Here is a 15,873-nt window from a genome sequence, read left to right on the forward strand (position 1 = left end):
TGCAGCCCATCCCAGGCTGCAAGGGGGCTAAACTGAATTTGATGGACCATCACTCCCCTCCTCCTGACCTGCAGTCGCCTCCGTGAGTGATGGGATGCCAGGCTTCGAAGGTGCAGTGYTGATGACATCAGCAAACATCTGTGTGTGCAAACACACATACTCTAGATCTCACACCTCAGCGTGCACATTCCATGCAAAGGGAATTATAACACGGTCGTCTTCGCAGGACAAGTTATTTCGGTGAAATTGACATGCTGCACTGCAGCAAGGGACCAAGACAATCTAATTACTTGGTATTGGGGCTGGAGTGTACGAGAGGAAGAAAATGGCTGAGAGAAAGATGTAACGAGACAGATGAAGGGAGAGCGTGCATGAGGGAAGTGGCAGAAAGAAGGGATGGAAAGGGGAGGGGAAGGAATGGCAGAGGACAAAAAAGGGACAGAAGTGGAAACTGGGGAAGGATATGAAAATGTGGAAAGGGAAAAAAAATTGGAGGGGGGGGGGATAAGGAAAGAGAAGATTGAGGAGAGGTAAGGATTATAAAGATAAATCTTCAGCGGCAGCTGTGTCATGCCAAGAGCTCAATATGTGGACTTGGAAAGCAGAACCATTGTCTTGGGAGCTCGGCGCACTCTACGTCACAAGTGGCACCCTATTCCCTCTACAGTGCACTACTTTTGACTAGAGCCTGATGGGCTCTGGTCAAAAGTAGTGCACTATAAAGGGAATGGGTTGCCATTTGAGACGCAGGAAGAGTATGTATCCTGCGGGGAAGAATTGGCAAATCACTCAAAGGTGAGGAAGAAAATTCCCCTCAGCTAATAATCATTACAGTAACCTCAGAACAGCRAAGGTCTGTTCATATTATTCTGCACCTCAGAACAGCAAAGAAACAGCGGGGATGACGGTCTGAATGCAGACCGATTGTTTAGACAGGAGTGGGATAGCTCGTCAGACCTAGGAGAAAGTAGGCCCCCTTTTTCCAGGCCCTCACGTCACAGAAGGCAACCCAGCTTGCCCCTCTTCTGTTTAGCTGCTAAGCTAACAGCCAGACTAACATATCCACCCTTTCTCTATGAAAAGAATAGCATTGGCAAAACAATGAATATCTACTGACTGGGAAACTGCGGTGGTGGTCATAAAAAAAAAAGAAGCTGGCTACACTCTTTAGGCTTCAGGATATTTGAATATTTCTGCTTTCGTTTGACGTCAGCAAGTGACTAAGGCCATGTGCTGTTCTGTTTACTACCATCGGTTTAGTTTTCCCCAAAAACACTCGCACAGAGACAGAGGGATGAYGAGAACGAGCGGTCGAGCAGTGCTCCTCAGACCACACGGTGACTCACCCTATACACAAGGGGGAACTCAAATTAATTTAGCCCTACACTTTACATTTTAGTCATTTAGCAGACGCTCTTATCCAGAGCGACTTACAGTAGAGTGCATACATTTTACATACTGAGACAAGGATATCCCTACCGGCCAAACCCTCCCTAACCCGGACGACGCTATGCCAATTGTGCGTCGCCCCACGGACCTCCCGGTTGCGACAGAGCCTGGGCGTGAACCCAGAGACTCTGGTGGCGCAGCTAGCACTGCGATGCAGGGCCCTAGACCACTGCGCCACCCGGGAGCCCTGGCATTGCCGTGCTCTGAGTAAGCACAACTATGGCACGCCGAGGAAAACAGGGGGGGGGGGGGTAAGTAACATTGCTGTGTCCACGTGTGTTTGAGGCATGTCCCACCATTCGACGGTCTAGGTACCAAAGGCAGCGCTGCCACTCAGTCTCCCCACGTCAGCTTGCATAGGGGTTATAGGCCGTGCACCAATACCTATAGCGCTGTAACACAACCCATGGGTACGCCATGTATGTAGGTACCGGTTAAACCGAAGGTGAACATACACCGTAGCCAAGTATATTTAAACTCAGATGCACAAATTCTGACATTTAATCCTAGYAAATATTCCCCATCTAAGGTCAGTTAGGATCCCCACTTTATTTTAAGAATGTGAAATGTCAATAATAGTAAAGAGAATTATTTATTTCAGATTTTATTTCTTTCATCACTCAATGAGTATTTGGTAGCATTGCCTTTAAATTGTTTAACTTGGGTCAAACGTTTTGGGTAGCCTTCCACAATAAGTTGGTTGAATTTTGGCCCATTCCTCCTGACAGAGCTGGTGTAACTGAGTCAGGTTTGTAGGCCTCCTTGTTCGCACACGCTTTTTCAGTTCGGCCCACAACTTTTCTATAGGATTGAGGTCAAAGCTTTGTGATGGCCACTCCAATACCTTTCCTTTGTTGTCCTTAAGCCATTTTGTCACATCTTTGGAAGTATGCTTGGGGTCATTGTCCATTTGGAAGACCCATTTGCGACCAAGCTTTAACTTCCTGACTGATGTCTTGGGATGTTGCTTCAATATATCCACATCATTTTCCTTCTCATGATGCCATCTATTTTGTGAAGTGCACCAGACCCTCCTGCAGCAAAGCACCCCCACAACATGATGCTGCCACCCACATGCTTCACGGTTGGGATGGTGTTCTTTGGCTTGCAAGCCTCCMCCTTTTTCCTCCAAACATAACGATGCTCATTATGGCCAAACAGTTTTATTTTTGTTTCATAAGATCAGAGGACATTTCTCCAAAAGTACAATCTTTGTCCCCATGTGCAGTTGCAAACCGTAGTGTGGCTTTTTTTAATGACGATTTGGGAGCAGTGGCTTCTTCCTTGCTGAGCAGCCTTTCAGGTTGTCGATATAGGACTCGTTTTACTGTGGATATAGATACTTCTTTACCCGTTTCCTCCAGCATCTTCACAAGGTCCTTTGCTGTTGATCTGGGATTGATTTGCATGTTTCGCACCAAAGTACGTTAATCTCTAGGAGACCGAACGCATCTCCTTCCTGAGCGGTATGACGGCTGCATGGTCCCTTGGTGTTTATACTTGCATACTATGGTTTGTACAGATGAACGTGGTACCTTCAGGCGTATGGAAATTTCTCCCAAGGTCTTGGCTGATTTCTTTAGATTTTTCCATGATGTCAAGCAAAGAGGCACCGAGTTTGAAGTTAGGCCTTGAAATACATCCACCAGGTACACCTCCAATTGACTCAAATGATGTCAATTAGCCCATCAGAAGCTTCTAAAGCCATGACATTTTCTGAAAATTTCCAAGCTGTTTAAAGGCACAGTCAACTTAATGTATGTAAACTTCTGGCCCACTGGAATTGTGATCCAGTAAATTAAATTATCTGTCTAAAGAATTGTTGGAAAAGTTACTTGCTTCATGCACAAAGTAGATGTTAACTAGTTTTGGCAAGTCGGTTAGGACAAGACATTTGTGGACTGGTTGAAAAACAAGTTAATGACTCCAACCTAAGTGTGTATGTAAACGTCTGACTTCAACTGTATATCTGGTGAAAGTCTGGATAATGGTAAGACAATATGTCACGGCGTCAGTTTTTCCTAAAGGAGGCCATTCGATTTAGGAGGATCGACTGATGGCTTTGGGAATCGTATTTGGGGCTGGTATAGGGCCTGGATATTAGGCTGAGCCAGAGAGGTATGTAGGGCCTGGTGGGACTAGCAGGAAGACTGGGTTGGAACAGGTTGGGGTGCGGGAAGAGTGGGTCCCTTTATCAGCTCTGTCAGGGGGAAAATGCATTTCACGCCTGGCTGGGCCTCTCCGCTGCCTGTCCCTCCAAATCCGTGCGACTGGGGGAGGGGAGAGAAATGTTGCTCTTAGAGACGTGAAACGGGCATCCTTCTGTGCCACCCAGTACGATTAGTACCGKGCACAGGTGGATGGTGGCTGCCCGGGGAAAGGTACGGACGCCCGCCCACACCTCATGACCCCACTTGTCAAACTCCACAGTCAGTGTGCACATAAGCACACATCTCCGACATCTTCACCATGGCCCTCAACCGCCCCCCCCCCCATGACGTCTGCAGCTAGAGTAACAGTGCCAGTCTGCTCCTATCCAGACCTGTCTTTGTAGTGCCCTCTATCCAGTTTCCTATCCAGACCTGTCTTTGTAGTGCCCTCTATCCAGTTATAACCATCCTCACCACCCCGTCCAGTCTCAATGCTGGACGCTGCCAGGGGCTATTCAGGGCTCGAGTGGTAAGCCGTCAATTTTCAACTTCCCGTGTATTTTTAGAATGGTAGTCTAACATACCCCCCCCTCCTGTTCCACTCCACTCCCTTCTTTCTCTGCCCATTTGGGTAACTAACTCGTAAACAGCCAGGAGTGTGGTTTTCCTTTTGGAGGTAGCTCGTTTAGCCTTGCGGCTGCAGAGTAGAATTTCTCTTTAATGATACCGCAACATCAAACAGGCTACTAGTGGAGCGAAAATGTGGCATTCGAGTAGTTCAACGCTATGAGGTAAAGTAGCATTCAATGGTATTCTGTGTAACAACGAAGGATAGTAGGGAGTTATAGTTGGGAGAAAATAGGGACAGAAGACTCCTTTGTCCTTCGGTTTAGTCACTGATGGGGCTAAATCCAAAATTGCACGTGTACAAGTAGCCTGTGTGWTCATGTAGTGTTTAAGTGTGCATGCAGATATATAGTGTTATCACTTACGTCGGGGTAGTCTTTTACAGGCACAAAGAGCTTCTCCTGCAGGTGAATGATAGGTCCCATGGCCTCAGGTAAATCCAGAGGGTGTTTCTCTACCAGGCCGTTCGCGGTGTCATTGTACATTTCTTTCCTCACTCTGTTGATCTCTGAAAGACAAAAGCAACACGCAGTTTGAGGATTGTACGCAGAACAAAACTAAAGCTATGGAAAATAGTCAAGACAATACTACACGAGTCGGTTCAAAGCGGAGTGAAATGGGAAAGGTACCATCAGAACTCGTTTTCATTTTACACTGCACAACATTTGGAAATGTTTCACTACAGTGTACACTATTGAGTACGACCCATTGCTGTGTGTGTTCGATCAAACCATTGAGGATTTGTTAGATGAGGTCTAGGGAGTTGTGGCGTGTGAGGGGTTAAARCTAGCGCAGACAGCATGTCTGGTGGTACGTCTAGTGAAATAGTGTGTTTAAGGGGGCAGCAGCAGAGAACGGGGAATAGGAGCGAGCCAATCGTTCAAGGGGAGATGTGCCTTCAGTTTAGATCAGCCTGTCCGGTAAAACAAATGGACCAAAGGCAGGGACCAACCCACAGCGAGACAATTCCAGTCACACACACACACTATTAATGCCTACATAGTGCAAATACAGCCTCAGAAATACTAGAACCCCATATACACCAAGTCACACACATAGCTGAGACATGCAGTCAGTGTCTCCCCAGGGGGGGTGTTGAGACATGGGATTCATTTATGATGTTCAGTTGGGCCAGATGAGGAAGGACAGGGCTGCACGGTGTTCTGTAGCTTAACTACAGGATGGACAACCATTGGTCACGCTGCATCCCACATCCCTGGCCACACGGCCCCTTTAACCAGGAATGTATTCCGCAACCACCAGTTGATGTTCACAAACCATCCCTCAACCAAAGTGCCTGTTATGTTCGAGCCTGGTCCTGACAAATTAGCTAGGCCCYATGTCCTATTTCAGATTTAGGCGCCCACCCCCCCATTGTGGACCACACTGCATTTCAGTAAATGTTTAGCTTTCACAGCATTCCTAATTCAATTGAGGTAAAATCCCAACACGCACCTTTGTAGGAAGTTTAGCCAAACTGGATCGGAGAGAATTCATTTTAGACTAATGGAGGTGGGGGGGGGGGAAGACGTGACTCCAATGGGAGATCACAACAACTACCGAGGCAGAGGAAACAGAGGCCATCTGAGGGGGAGTGGTAGAAAGAAGCCTGGGGTGGGCCTCGAAAGGCAGCCCTTCAATTAAAACATCCGCATCATAGACATCAATACCAGATCCCGAATGACAGGGGATGGAAATCACCTCCACAGCCAAAGGAACCCTGAATGCTAACACCAAATGCCATAGTCCCTCAACTGCTGTAGCACCACGCAGAGAAGCAGGGCTTGTGAAGAGAGGGGGTTATAAAAACACACGTAGAGGACCTGAAGACCAAAAACAAGTGGCAGTTGAAAGGGATTTCCTGRCCATAGAAAAAGGAACACCTGGCAAGCAGCTCAGGAGAATCTCACAGATCCATACCTTCAAGGGTTACAGAGCAGACTGAGATGACATAAGTCCTCCCCATTAGGGTGACATGACAAATCTATTCAGCTGTCGATGTATGAATTAATAGTGGAATGGGGAGTGCAGACAATACCGCTAAGTAGCTAGGTCCTTCCCTGGATAAAGGACTGAAAGCTTAGGCCAGACCAATTAATAGTTAAACGTTGACATTTTTTKGGGGGGGCCAGGACTTAGTTGAACTATGCAATTCTCACAGATCTGTTTGAGTAGAGAAGGGTGTAGTATGTGGGACGGACAGGAATTTGTCCAATAAGAAAAGGCGAACTTTTGTTTTCCGTTGTAAAAACGTTTGGCTACGGTGTGACCTAATGAATTTGGTCCAGCTGGGACCATGGGGATGACCTTGGTGGGCTATTGCAGCCGTATGGTCACAGGACTCAGTGGTGATGAGATGCTAAAAGGTAAGCTGTGGAGAGGTGGTTCATTCTGCCTAGAGCATAGGTTGTGTGTGTGTGTGTGTGTGTGTGTGTGTGTACTCAAGCATCCCAGGGTGGGATTCGTAGGAGGGCCAGGCACTGGGGTTCATCAGGTTTGAAAGGCTTAGAAATTGGCAACCCAGCCAACAACTTGTAACGTTCCTCCCTCTAGACTGACAAGCACAGCCTCTTTACAAAAGGCTCCCCCCCCGGCCTAATTTTATTTCCTCCTGCTAAAATGTCACATTAACATAGAGGCCGGGCAATCAGCCTGAGGAGCACAACACTTGACAACATCATTTCACCGGCATCGAAATCCTCGCACCAAGTCTTTTCCCAAACGTTGGGCTAACCTAAGAATGACCCCGCCTGGGCACTTGCRAAGAAATAATTTGTGTTTGTCCACCCTGGCGACGTGTGGCTAGTCAAAAAGGTAGAGACTAAGGATCATTCAATCCAAAATGGAGAAAGAACAGCTGGATAACTTGGGCAGTAACGGAGGAGAACTGACAGCAATTCAGCTGATGCAACTTTACCCAGTGCTGTTTGAAGCACATACACACAGCCATCTGAAACTACTTTGATGTTAGCATAGAAGGTCTAGGAGACTAAGGATGAGTGGAGAGGAAAAGGTATGGSAGTCCATGTATCACCTCTGTGTGTGCGTGCGTAAGGTTAAATGAGGTAGTAATAGATCCCCCTGGCCTCCCTTCACCCCCACCCACTCAGCTTAGTTTGTAGTGTTTCAAAGTGCCAGAGTCAGCATTCGGTYTGCTGCACACACCGAATCGCCAGGTCTGCCTATTGCATAACACAGAGTTGAACTCTGCTCTTGACTCCTGATATGACTAAAAAATATAAACTTGACCTTGAGTGGCAGGAGGAGTCAAAGTGAGAGTGAGATGGATAGAGATCACCTGCACTGTGCTGAAAGACAGAACAGACACAGCATTTGACTTGAAACTTCACCGCTTCCAAAACACCATTGGCTCAGAGCAGTCTCATCTCTTTCCTACCTTCTAGTTCCTGCACTTATGTTTTTATTTTATGTAACTAGGCAAGTCAGTTAACTTTTGATATAGGGGGCAGCATTTTCACTTTTGGATGAATTGCGTGCCCATAGTGAACTGCCTCCTACTCTGTCCCAGATGCTAATATATGCATATTATTATTACTATTGGATAGAAGACACTCTGAAGTTTCAAAAACAGTTTGAATGATGGTCTGAGTATAACAGAAATCATATGGCAGGCAAAAACCTGAGAAAAAATCCAAACAGGAAGTGAGAATTCTGAGACTGGTCGATGTTAAAGTCATCACCTATTCAATTCCCTGTAATATATGGATCTGTTTGCACTTCCTACAACTTCCACTAGATGTCAACAGTCTGTAGAACGCTGAATGAAGCCTATACTGTGATGTGGGACCGGATTTGAGGTGTTTGAGTCAGTGGTCTGGCAGATTGACAGTTCTTGGTCACCCGCATTCCTCATGATATCGCCATGCGTTSCATTACTTATAGACTAAAAAGAATTCTTCGGTTGGCACCTTATTGGATATATATGATAACAACATCCTGAAGATTGATTCTCTACTAAGTTTGACCAGTTAATTCGACTTGTAATATAACTTTTCGTCCGACGTTTGCCTGCATCTGCGCGAGCGTTTGGACACGTGTACTACACATGCTAGCAAAAGTAGCTAATTGGACATAAGTAATGGACATTATCGAACAAAACAACGATTTATTGTGGAACTAGGATTCCTGGCAGTGCATTCTGATGAATATAATCTAAGGGAATATTTATGATGTAATTTCGTATTTCTGTTGACTCCAACATGGCGGAGAAATGTTATTAAATCTGAGCGCCGTCTCAGATTATTGCATGGTGTGCTTTTTACGTAAAGTTTTTTTTAAATCTGACACAGCGGGTGCATTAAGAACAAGTGTATCTTTAATTCTGTGTAAAACATGTTTTTCTAAGTTTATGATGAGTATCTGTTTTTTGACGTGGCTCTCTGCAATTACTCCGGATATTTTGGAGGCATTTCTGAACATGGCGCCAATGTAAACCGAGATTTGTGGATATACATATGCACATTATCGAAACAAAACATAAATGTATTGTGTAACATGATGTCCTACGAGTGTCATCTGATGAAGCTCAAAGGTTAGTGATTCATTTTCTCTATTTCTGCTTTTTGTGGCTCCTATCTTTTGCTGGGAAAATGACTGTTTTTGTGGCTATGTACTGAGCTGACATAATTGTCTGGTGTGCTTTCCCCGTAAATCCTTTTTGAAATCAGACATGTTGGCTGGATTCACAACATGTGTAGCTTTAATTTGGTGTCTTTAACGTGTGATTTCATGAAAGATTGATTTATAGTAATATTTGAATTTGGCGCGCTACATTTTTTCTGGCTTTTGGCCAAGTGGGACGCTACCGTCACACCTATCCCAGAGAAGTTAAGAAATTCTTATTTACAATGACTGCCTACCCGGCCAACAGTGTACCGCCCTATGGGACTCCCAATCACAGCCGGATGTGATGCAGCCTGGATTCGAACCAGGGACTGCAGTGACGCACGCCTCTTGCACTGAGATGGAGCCGCTGCGCCACTCCTGAGCCCATTCGGTGCCAAGAAAATGTCAGTCTGTAGTCTTAACACAGACAAAAAAAAATGGATTTCTACTGTTATAGGGGAGGAAAACCGTATGAGAACATGGCCTAAACGCAGTGAAAGCAGCAGTTCAACAGCATTAYGATAGGGCTATTGAGAGCACACAGACAACTAGACTTGGGCGGTATCCAGATAGTCATAACGACTTTGGCCTTCGGTAATACCAGCACTGAACACAAGGGGCACTGTTTCAAAACCCCACTGATTCTCTGTTATACAAAGGTTTTCAAACATGTACAATTCCATAGAGAATGCTAACGAGCGCATTGTGAACATATTGTACAGTTGGACCTAAACTATAGAAGAAAAAAATGACACTAAGTTTGCTGCATGCACAAAACAAATAGTCAGCAAGGCTCTTGAGCCAGGAGGGGATTCTGTGGTTACCAACCAAATGCATGATTTAGGAAGACAAACCACATGGCTAACTAGCTACTAAATKAGCAAACCAAATTTTAGACAATTAACTTAGATTTCTTATAACTGGTAAACATTTAGTTGTGATTTTCATACTGTAACTATCACCTGGAGCATGCTGCACAACAGTGAGTGACTCACACGTAAACCACATGACGACCATAAGCTACACAATAACGTGACAGCTGAAATGAATGCAATGTTCTTCATCTAAGACAAACAAGTTGACTACAGGTATTTACTTAAGCTACACATTTAAACCGTCAAATAAATAGTTAAGGATATTGAAAACCCATCCAATGACTTTCCAAATACCGCGTATACCGCTCAAGCGTCACAACTGTGACATCAATAACTAGGCCTATATATTCTAACCCTGTTTTCAAGCACATTCCCAACACATCTAGATGTGTATAAGAGACAGCGTCACAACTGTGACATCAATAACTAGGCCTATATATTCTAACCCTGTTTTCAAGCACATTCCCACACCAATCAAAAATATTTCACATTTTTATACAGTCCATTTATATTGCCCCGTTGGAAAATCCCTCCCAGTGACTCGGAGCTGATGCTTTTCTCCCTATGTAGTCTTTGGATCCTAGCAGGCCAATTCCTCACGTCAACCCGAGCTAAGTCAGCAGTAAGAGATCAAATTCTCACCCACATGGCTGTACACCCCTGGGGTGTAGGTTCTGGAAAAGGCTTTTACTAAAGGGATCTGATGGAGCGAGAGCGTGCATTTCTGAGCACAGAGCAGACCGCGGTGTCGTGTTCATCTACTCGGTGTAAACAATCAAGTCGTAGTAGTCATGTTCTAGGGTAGGCGAGAATCAGGCTTGAAGGGGGGAGGATTCAGGCATGGAAAGCTTAGGAAGGAGAACAAGAGATGGAAGGAACATTTTATTTGGTAGAGATGCAAAGATGACATAGGCCTGCAGTCAAACACAATTTTACAGTCACAACTGCGAAGAGTCATGGGTCTCCAATTGCCCTAGAAAGGAACCGGTGGAAACAGCAGAGGGGAATAATCTAATCAGGTTTAAGGGCAGAGAGCGGCAATCTAAACAAGATCCATGAGGTCTGGGACAATGGATCATTAGTAAGTCTAAAAATAAAGAGTTCCGTAGAGACATTAAATGCGTCGTCCTCGTCCTGCTGCAGCTCTCTGGAAGAGGCCGTCCTCTTGACAACCCCTGAGCCCTTATGTCAGAGAATAAACTGTGTCCAGCACACCACATAACAGGAGAAAGGATAAGAAAGAACTGGGACAGGTGAACGCCAAGCCAAATCCAGGTAGGGATTCAGTCCGCCATAATGCTGTTCTCCAGCCCATGACGTCAGATGAGGAAAGGGTAAGAAGGACGGCCGCTTAAAAAAAAATACACCCCCGCGGTGGTGGAGAAGAGCCTTCGCAAAGGTACACGTTTATCCACTTTGTAGCGGCGCACTTTAGCTATCACAAAGCACAGGAGCGAACATATATTTGGCCTTAATGCATTCCCTTCCCTTTATTCAGTCCCAGACGATTTTATCCAAAGYGACACACTTCAACAGTTAAGGCTTCGCGGCGGAAGGTATGAGAAAAGGGCTCTTAAAAAAGGTGAACAAAATCTAATATGCGGGAGATTGAGCCATGAAAACATTCATTTCTGCTCTTATCGGGGACCCACAGCAGTCTCGTCAATTAAAACACTTAATTTCAGCGTTAGCTTCTCTATAATCGAGTTAGCGGCCAAGACGTGCATTGACCAGTGAGATGGATGATGACTGTGGCAGATGCTAGGCAGGCCTCAATATTCTCAGGGGCCGATGTAATTGCTGGGCCAAAACAAAATGAAAGCACTAAACTGCCATTGAAAGGAATGACACTGCAGTTTCCCAGGCGAGACAGTGAAAGATTTGTTTGCAGGACTCTGCTAAGCAGTCGGAGTAAAAACCTCCGGCGCCAGTTCTTTGAGCAGATAGGCTACTCAATAAACGACTGGAGTAGCAAGGCATCTCAATCGTCCATCTCTCCACTGGGCCTAATGTGAGCCAAGGAAATACAACAGCACAAATTTTGTTCGGTCGTTCGATGCTTCACAGTACTTCCCAAACACAGTTAGCTGCATAAATTGGGTAGGGACAAAGTGTAAGCCTGCATGGAGTAGAGAACACATACACATTTCTGAAAAGCAGCACGTTCTGCTCGATGACAGTCAATAATGAGCGGGTGCAGAGCTGCTTCTGTAATGGCAGGAAAAGGATATCGAAATGACCGTTACATGTACTGTGCAGGTCCTTTGTGGATCATTTCCACAACAACAATAAAAAAAAAAAAAAAAGGGTTGAATCACCTCAGCGCAGAAACAGTACAAATATTAGACCCTTTACCAGTTTCAAGCCAAACTTGACTATTTGAGAAGCTTAAAGCTTTCTGGTTGAGGGGAATAAATAAAAAAAATCCCTTTTCCTCTGATCACTTCTTCCCTGCGAGTTATTTGAAGCATTCCGGCAGTTAGCCAAGGATTGGATAGAGTCAGTGTGTTGGTGTTCTGACGGAAGCCAACATTTGTCAGCGAAAGAGAAAATAATAGCAGTTTGAGGTTGCCGGCGCTAGCAGCCGAAAATCTGACAAACGTGGCTTAATGTGCCTCTTGGCAGCGGGTTGCGGCAGCATGACGACTCCAATAGKATGTGTCATAGCTGGTCAGCGTGTCAATTAGACAATGAAAACAGACATTCACACAGGAGGAATAGTCATGCATTTGGGTCCCACAGCTTTGGCGAATCCCTGGGTCCGTGTAAAGTGCCACAGACCAAAGCAGGCTGTTGTAGTCATCATTTCCTATCCTGTTGGCAAGAAAAGAACAGGCAGCGAGATGGAAATTCGGCATGGCTGTGGAAGTCTGACTGGACAGCCAGTGAGTAGAAGGTAGGCGTATAGGCCTGACTCAAATGACTAATGCAGAACTGAAGTGCTAATTTGGCAATATTGCTAGCCAACATCTCAGCCAATGGTTGTCGCAAGGGAGGAGCTTTTTCCCCCCGATTCCAAATTATTGAGCAAAAAATTTAAACCTGAACATTTGTGAGCATTCCCAAAGACGAGCTCTACTAGTACCAAAGCCACCTATCCACTACCAGATCTGAAAAYGAAGAGACCTCAGGATCTCTGCAGAGCTATTAAGCCCTGCTACTAAAATTAGAACAGGGGATCACAACATGTGGAACTGCTTTATGGKCTGGGTGCGAACGGGGGTACGGTATCAGCTCAATGAGGCATGGGAGTGCCTGTTTGCTGCACAGGGAGAGGTCTGCTGTTGGAGGACAGCGCACACACAAGGAGAGCCTGGCCAATGCAGAGTCATAATGGCTTCCCTCTTAATGGCCGCCGCGGGGCTCTCAGTACTCTCCACGTGGAGGTACATTAGGAAGACACCCCCAGGGTGCTCACTAGCCATGTTGCCCGTAGCGCCACAAGCCGGCGACACTGGGTAACGGAAAATACACTAACTCACGCTGCTCTTGACAACACCATTGGATCCCTCCCACTGGCAACCACATGCCAACATTCATGTAGCATAACAGTAATGTAAGGAGAAAAAAGGTAGCACTTAATGCCAATGGTCCACTCAGCAAGTCCTGCAAATGATGCAATTCACCAACTAGTAATTCTAATGCACCCAAATGCAGCCACCAGTTAAACAATAACGATATGCATTATTGCTGCTTTTCTACCATTACAAAAAGGGATAGGAAATGTAGCATTAAATTGGAAAGTGCTTTGAGGTGAGAGATGGTTTAAAATGTTTCCATTCATCTTTGGGGATACTTTTTGGAAAGAGGATTGGGGCCTGGGGAGGATAAAGAAACTCCCAAACTATGCCTAAAATTTGGCTGCTGTGTTAAGAGGGAAACTCCACCCTTCAGCAGCATAACAAGAGCCAACAGACCGCTCTGTAGAGAAACTTGTAAGGATTGTGTCTCTGCAGACTTAAACTGAGGTATTAATCACACCCTTTTATTCTCCCTTTTCAAGGGCGCTCATTTCAGACTTCATGTACCACAGAATTTGTGAGCAAATAAAATACATTTAAAAAATAAAATAAACAAATAAAATAAACAAAACAAAAATGCTCGACTCTCCAGACTCACTCCCTGTTTATGTTAACCCACTTCCTCATCGCGATGGCTGATCCAGCAGGAGAAGCAAGCACCACCCACYCACCTTCAGTCTGGCCCTTAGGCGCACACCCACACTGCTTTAGAGAATACAAGCCATCTGCTAAGCATTCTAGGATGCGAGTTAACGGGGGGAATAACAGGAAAGGACTGGGATGTTGGGCTGATTATGTGTCTGTTGAGGGGAACAGAGGCAGACAGAGGCCATGGCCACATGTTTCCACTGGAAGGCCTGTAACGATCGCCAGAGGAAGCATTTCCCTTCGGTGCTTGCCAGGGCAGAGTAGCAGGCTGAAAACAAACACACACAGAACAAGGAAGACAGCATAACCCCCCCCCGCCACACCACAATGACAGGAAATGTCCAGCTGTCAGAAGAGGAAGGAATGTGTTAAGAAAAGATAACCGCCCCCATAACATCCTACGGGTGTGGGAAAGTGGGGGGGTTTATGCCATCCTGTCACGCCGGATGGTTTATGCCATCCTGTCATGGCTAATTATTCCTGGACCCCCCCAAAATATTACACAAGACCTCCCCGTAACCCATCCTTCATTTTACCCTAGAGTGAAGGACGCTTGCACCTTGCAGTACAAACCACCTTCAAAGGCAGCACTATGGGGAAAAAATGAAGTCACTCAGAGGTCAGAGCAGGGCAAGTATTGTCACTGTCTCGATAGGGCTTTCCCCCTCCGCCATAGAGCCGGGCAAAAGSGATCTGTGCCTTTCCAATTGGATGTCGCTGGTCGAGCGACATCCATTAAGGCAGCCCTGTGACTTACTGTTGTGGTGAAGGGGAGAGGAGCAGAGGGCTCTCACCATCACATCCATTGGTGAGAAGGGTAAGAGACAATGAAGCACAACAGCATTCCTTTGGCTTTAATTAGCAGGGATAGAGGTCGCGCTAGGACARGGAGCGTTTACACCAGGGCAAGGGCCGGAGAGAAACAGACTAAATGCCGTTAGTGACATAATGGCCGCGATGTGATGCCTTGGGGCACAGAGCAGCTAGACACTAACTTCACATAGGATAACATGCTGCGTGCAAGGTGGTAACATCACTGTGCAGCTCTGGTTGAACCTGCCAAAACTTGATGCTCAACAGTGGCTGTATATGAACAGGCTGTGATGACAGGTGATTGTGGGAAGGAAAACCAGCCTCAGCTCTTTRCCTGGTCATCCCCTAGTAAGCATTAACTACCAGTTCGTGTTGACGCTGAAACAAGGCGCTCATCAGGTTTTGGAAGGGGGGGGGGGGGCAGAAGTGGGTCAGGATATCATAGCAACAAGCAAACAATTTCCGCCCTGATCTGTCAGCAGTGAGTCAGGAAAGCCATCAGAGTCCCTGGTCCTGCTTAAGGGTTTAAGCATTGATTGTTTTCAGAGTGCTGGCTGTCTGAGGATGGGAGGGATAAGAGAGGAGCAGGGCAGTCTGGTTTGTCTAGAGAAACCCAGAGCAGGGGAGGCYGGTTTGAAGAATGGGTGACCCAGGGCTAATGCAAATAGACAGGCCMCGTAACAGGCCTTTAATGTCAGCACTGGTCTTCAGATAAGAGGAAATGTACCCCTCAGGCAGAATTACTGCCATGCAAGAGACAGGAGACAACAGAGGGGGAGAGCGAGCACTAGGAGGAAATAGCAAGCAGCCATAGAATGTGCCAGACGTCGACAGAGCGGAGAAGGTGTAACGGATGTGAAATGGCTAGCTAGTTAGCGGGTACGCGCTAGTAGAATTTCAATCAGTTACGTCACTTGCTCTGAACCCCAGAAGTAGTGTTGCTCCTTGCTCTGCAAGGGCCGCGGCTTTTGTGGAGCGATGGGTAACGATGCTTCGTGGGTGACTGTTGTTGATGTGTGCAGAGGGTCCCTGGTTTGCGCCCGAGGTCGGGGCGAGGGGACGTACTAAAGTAATACTGTTACATTGATGCTGTTGACTTGGATCACTGGTTGCTGCGGAAAAGGAGGTCGAAAGGGGGGTGAGTGTAACGGATGTGAAATGGCT

At 46.1% G+C, this 15,873-nt stretch overlaps 1 protein-coding gene across 4 annotated transcripts in view; it reads right to left on the reverse strand.

Annotated features, from left to right (window-relative positions):
- qkia (QKI, KH domain containing, RNA binding a) overlaps positions 1 to 15,873 on the reverse strand; it is an 84,385-nt gene that overhangs the window by 55,599 nt on the left and 12,913 nt on the right. For all 4 annotated transcript variants that reach the window (XM_024135095.2, XM_024135093.2, XM_024135094.2 and 1 more), the window contains exon 2: positions 4,592 to 4,734. In XM_024135095.2, the coding sequence (XP_023990863.1) occupies positions 4,592 to 4,734 (143 nt within the window). The remainder of the gene's footprint in view (positions 1 to 4,591; positions 4,735 to 15,873) is intronic.

Source organism: Salvelinus sp. IW2-2015, unplaced genomic scaffold (assembly GCF_002910315.2).
Source record: "Salvelinus sp. IW2-2015 unplaced genomic scaffold, ASM291031v2 Un_scaffold83, whole genome shotgun sequence".
NCBI classification, from domain to species: domain Eukaryota; kingdom Metazoa; phylum Chordata; class Actinopteri; order Salmoniformes; family Salmonidae; genus Salvelinus; species Salvelinus sp. IW2-2015.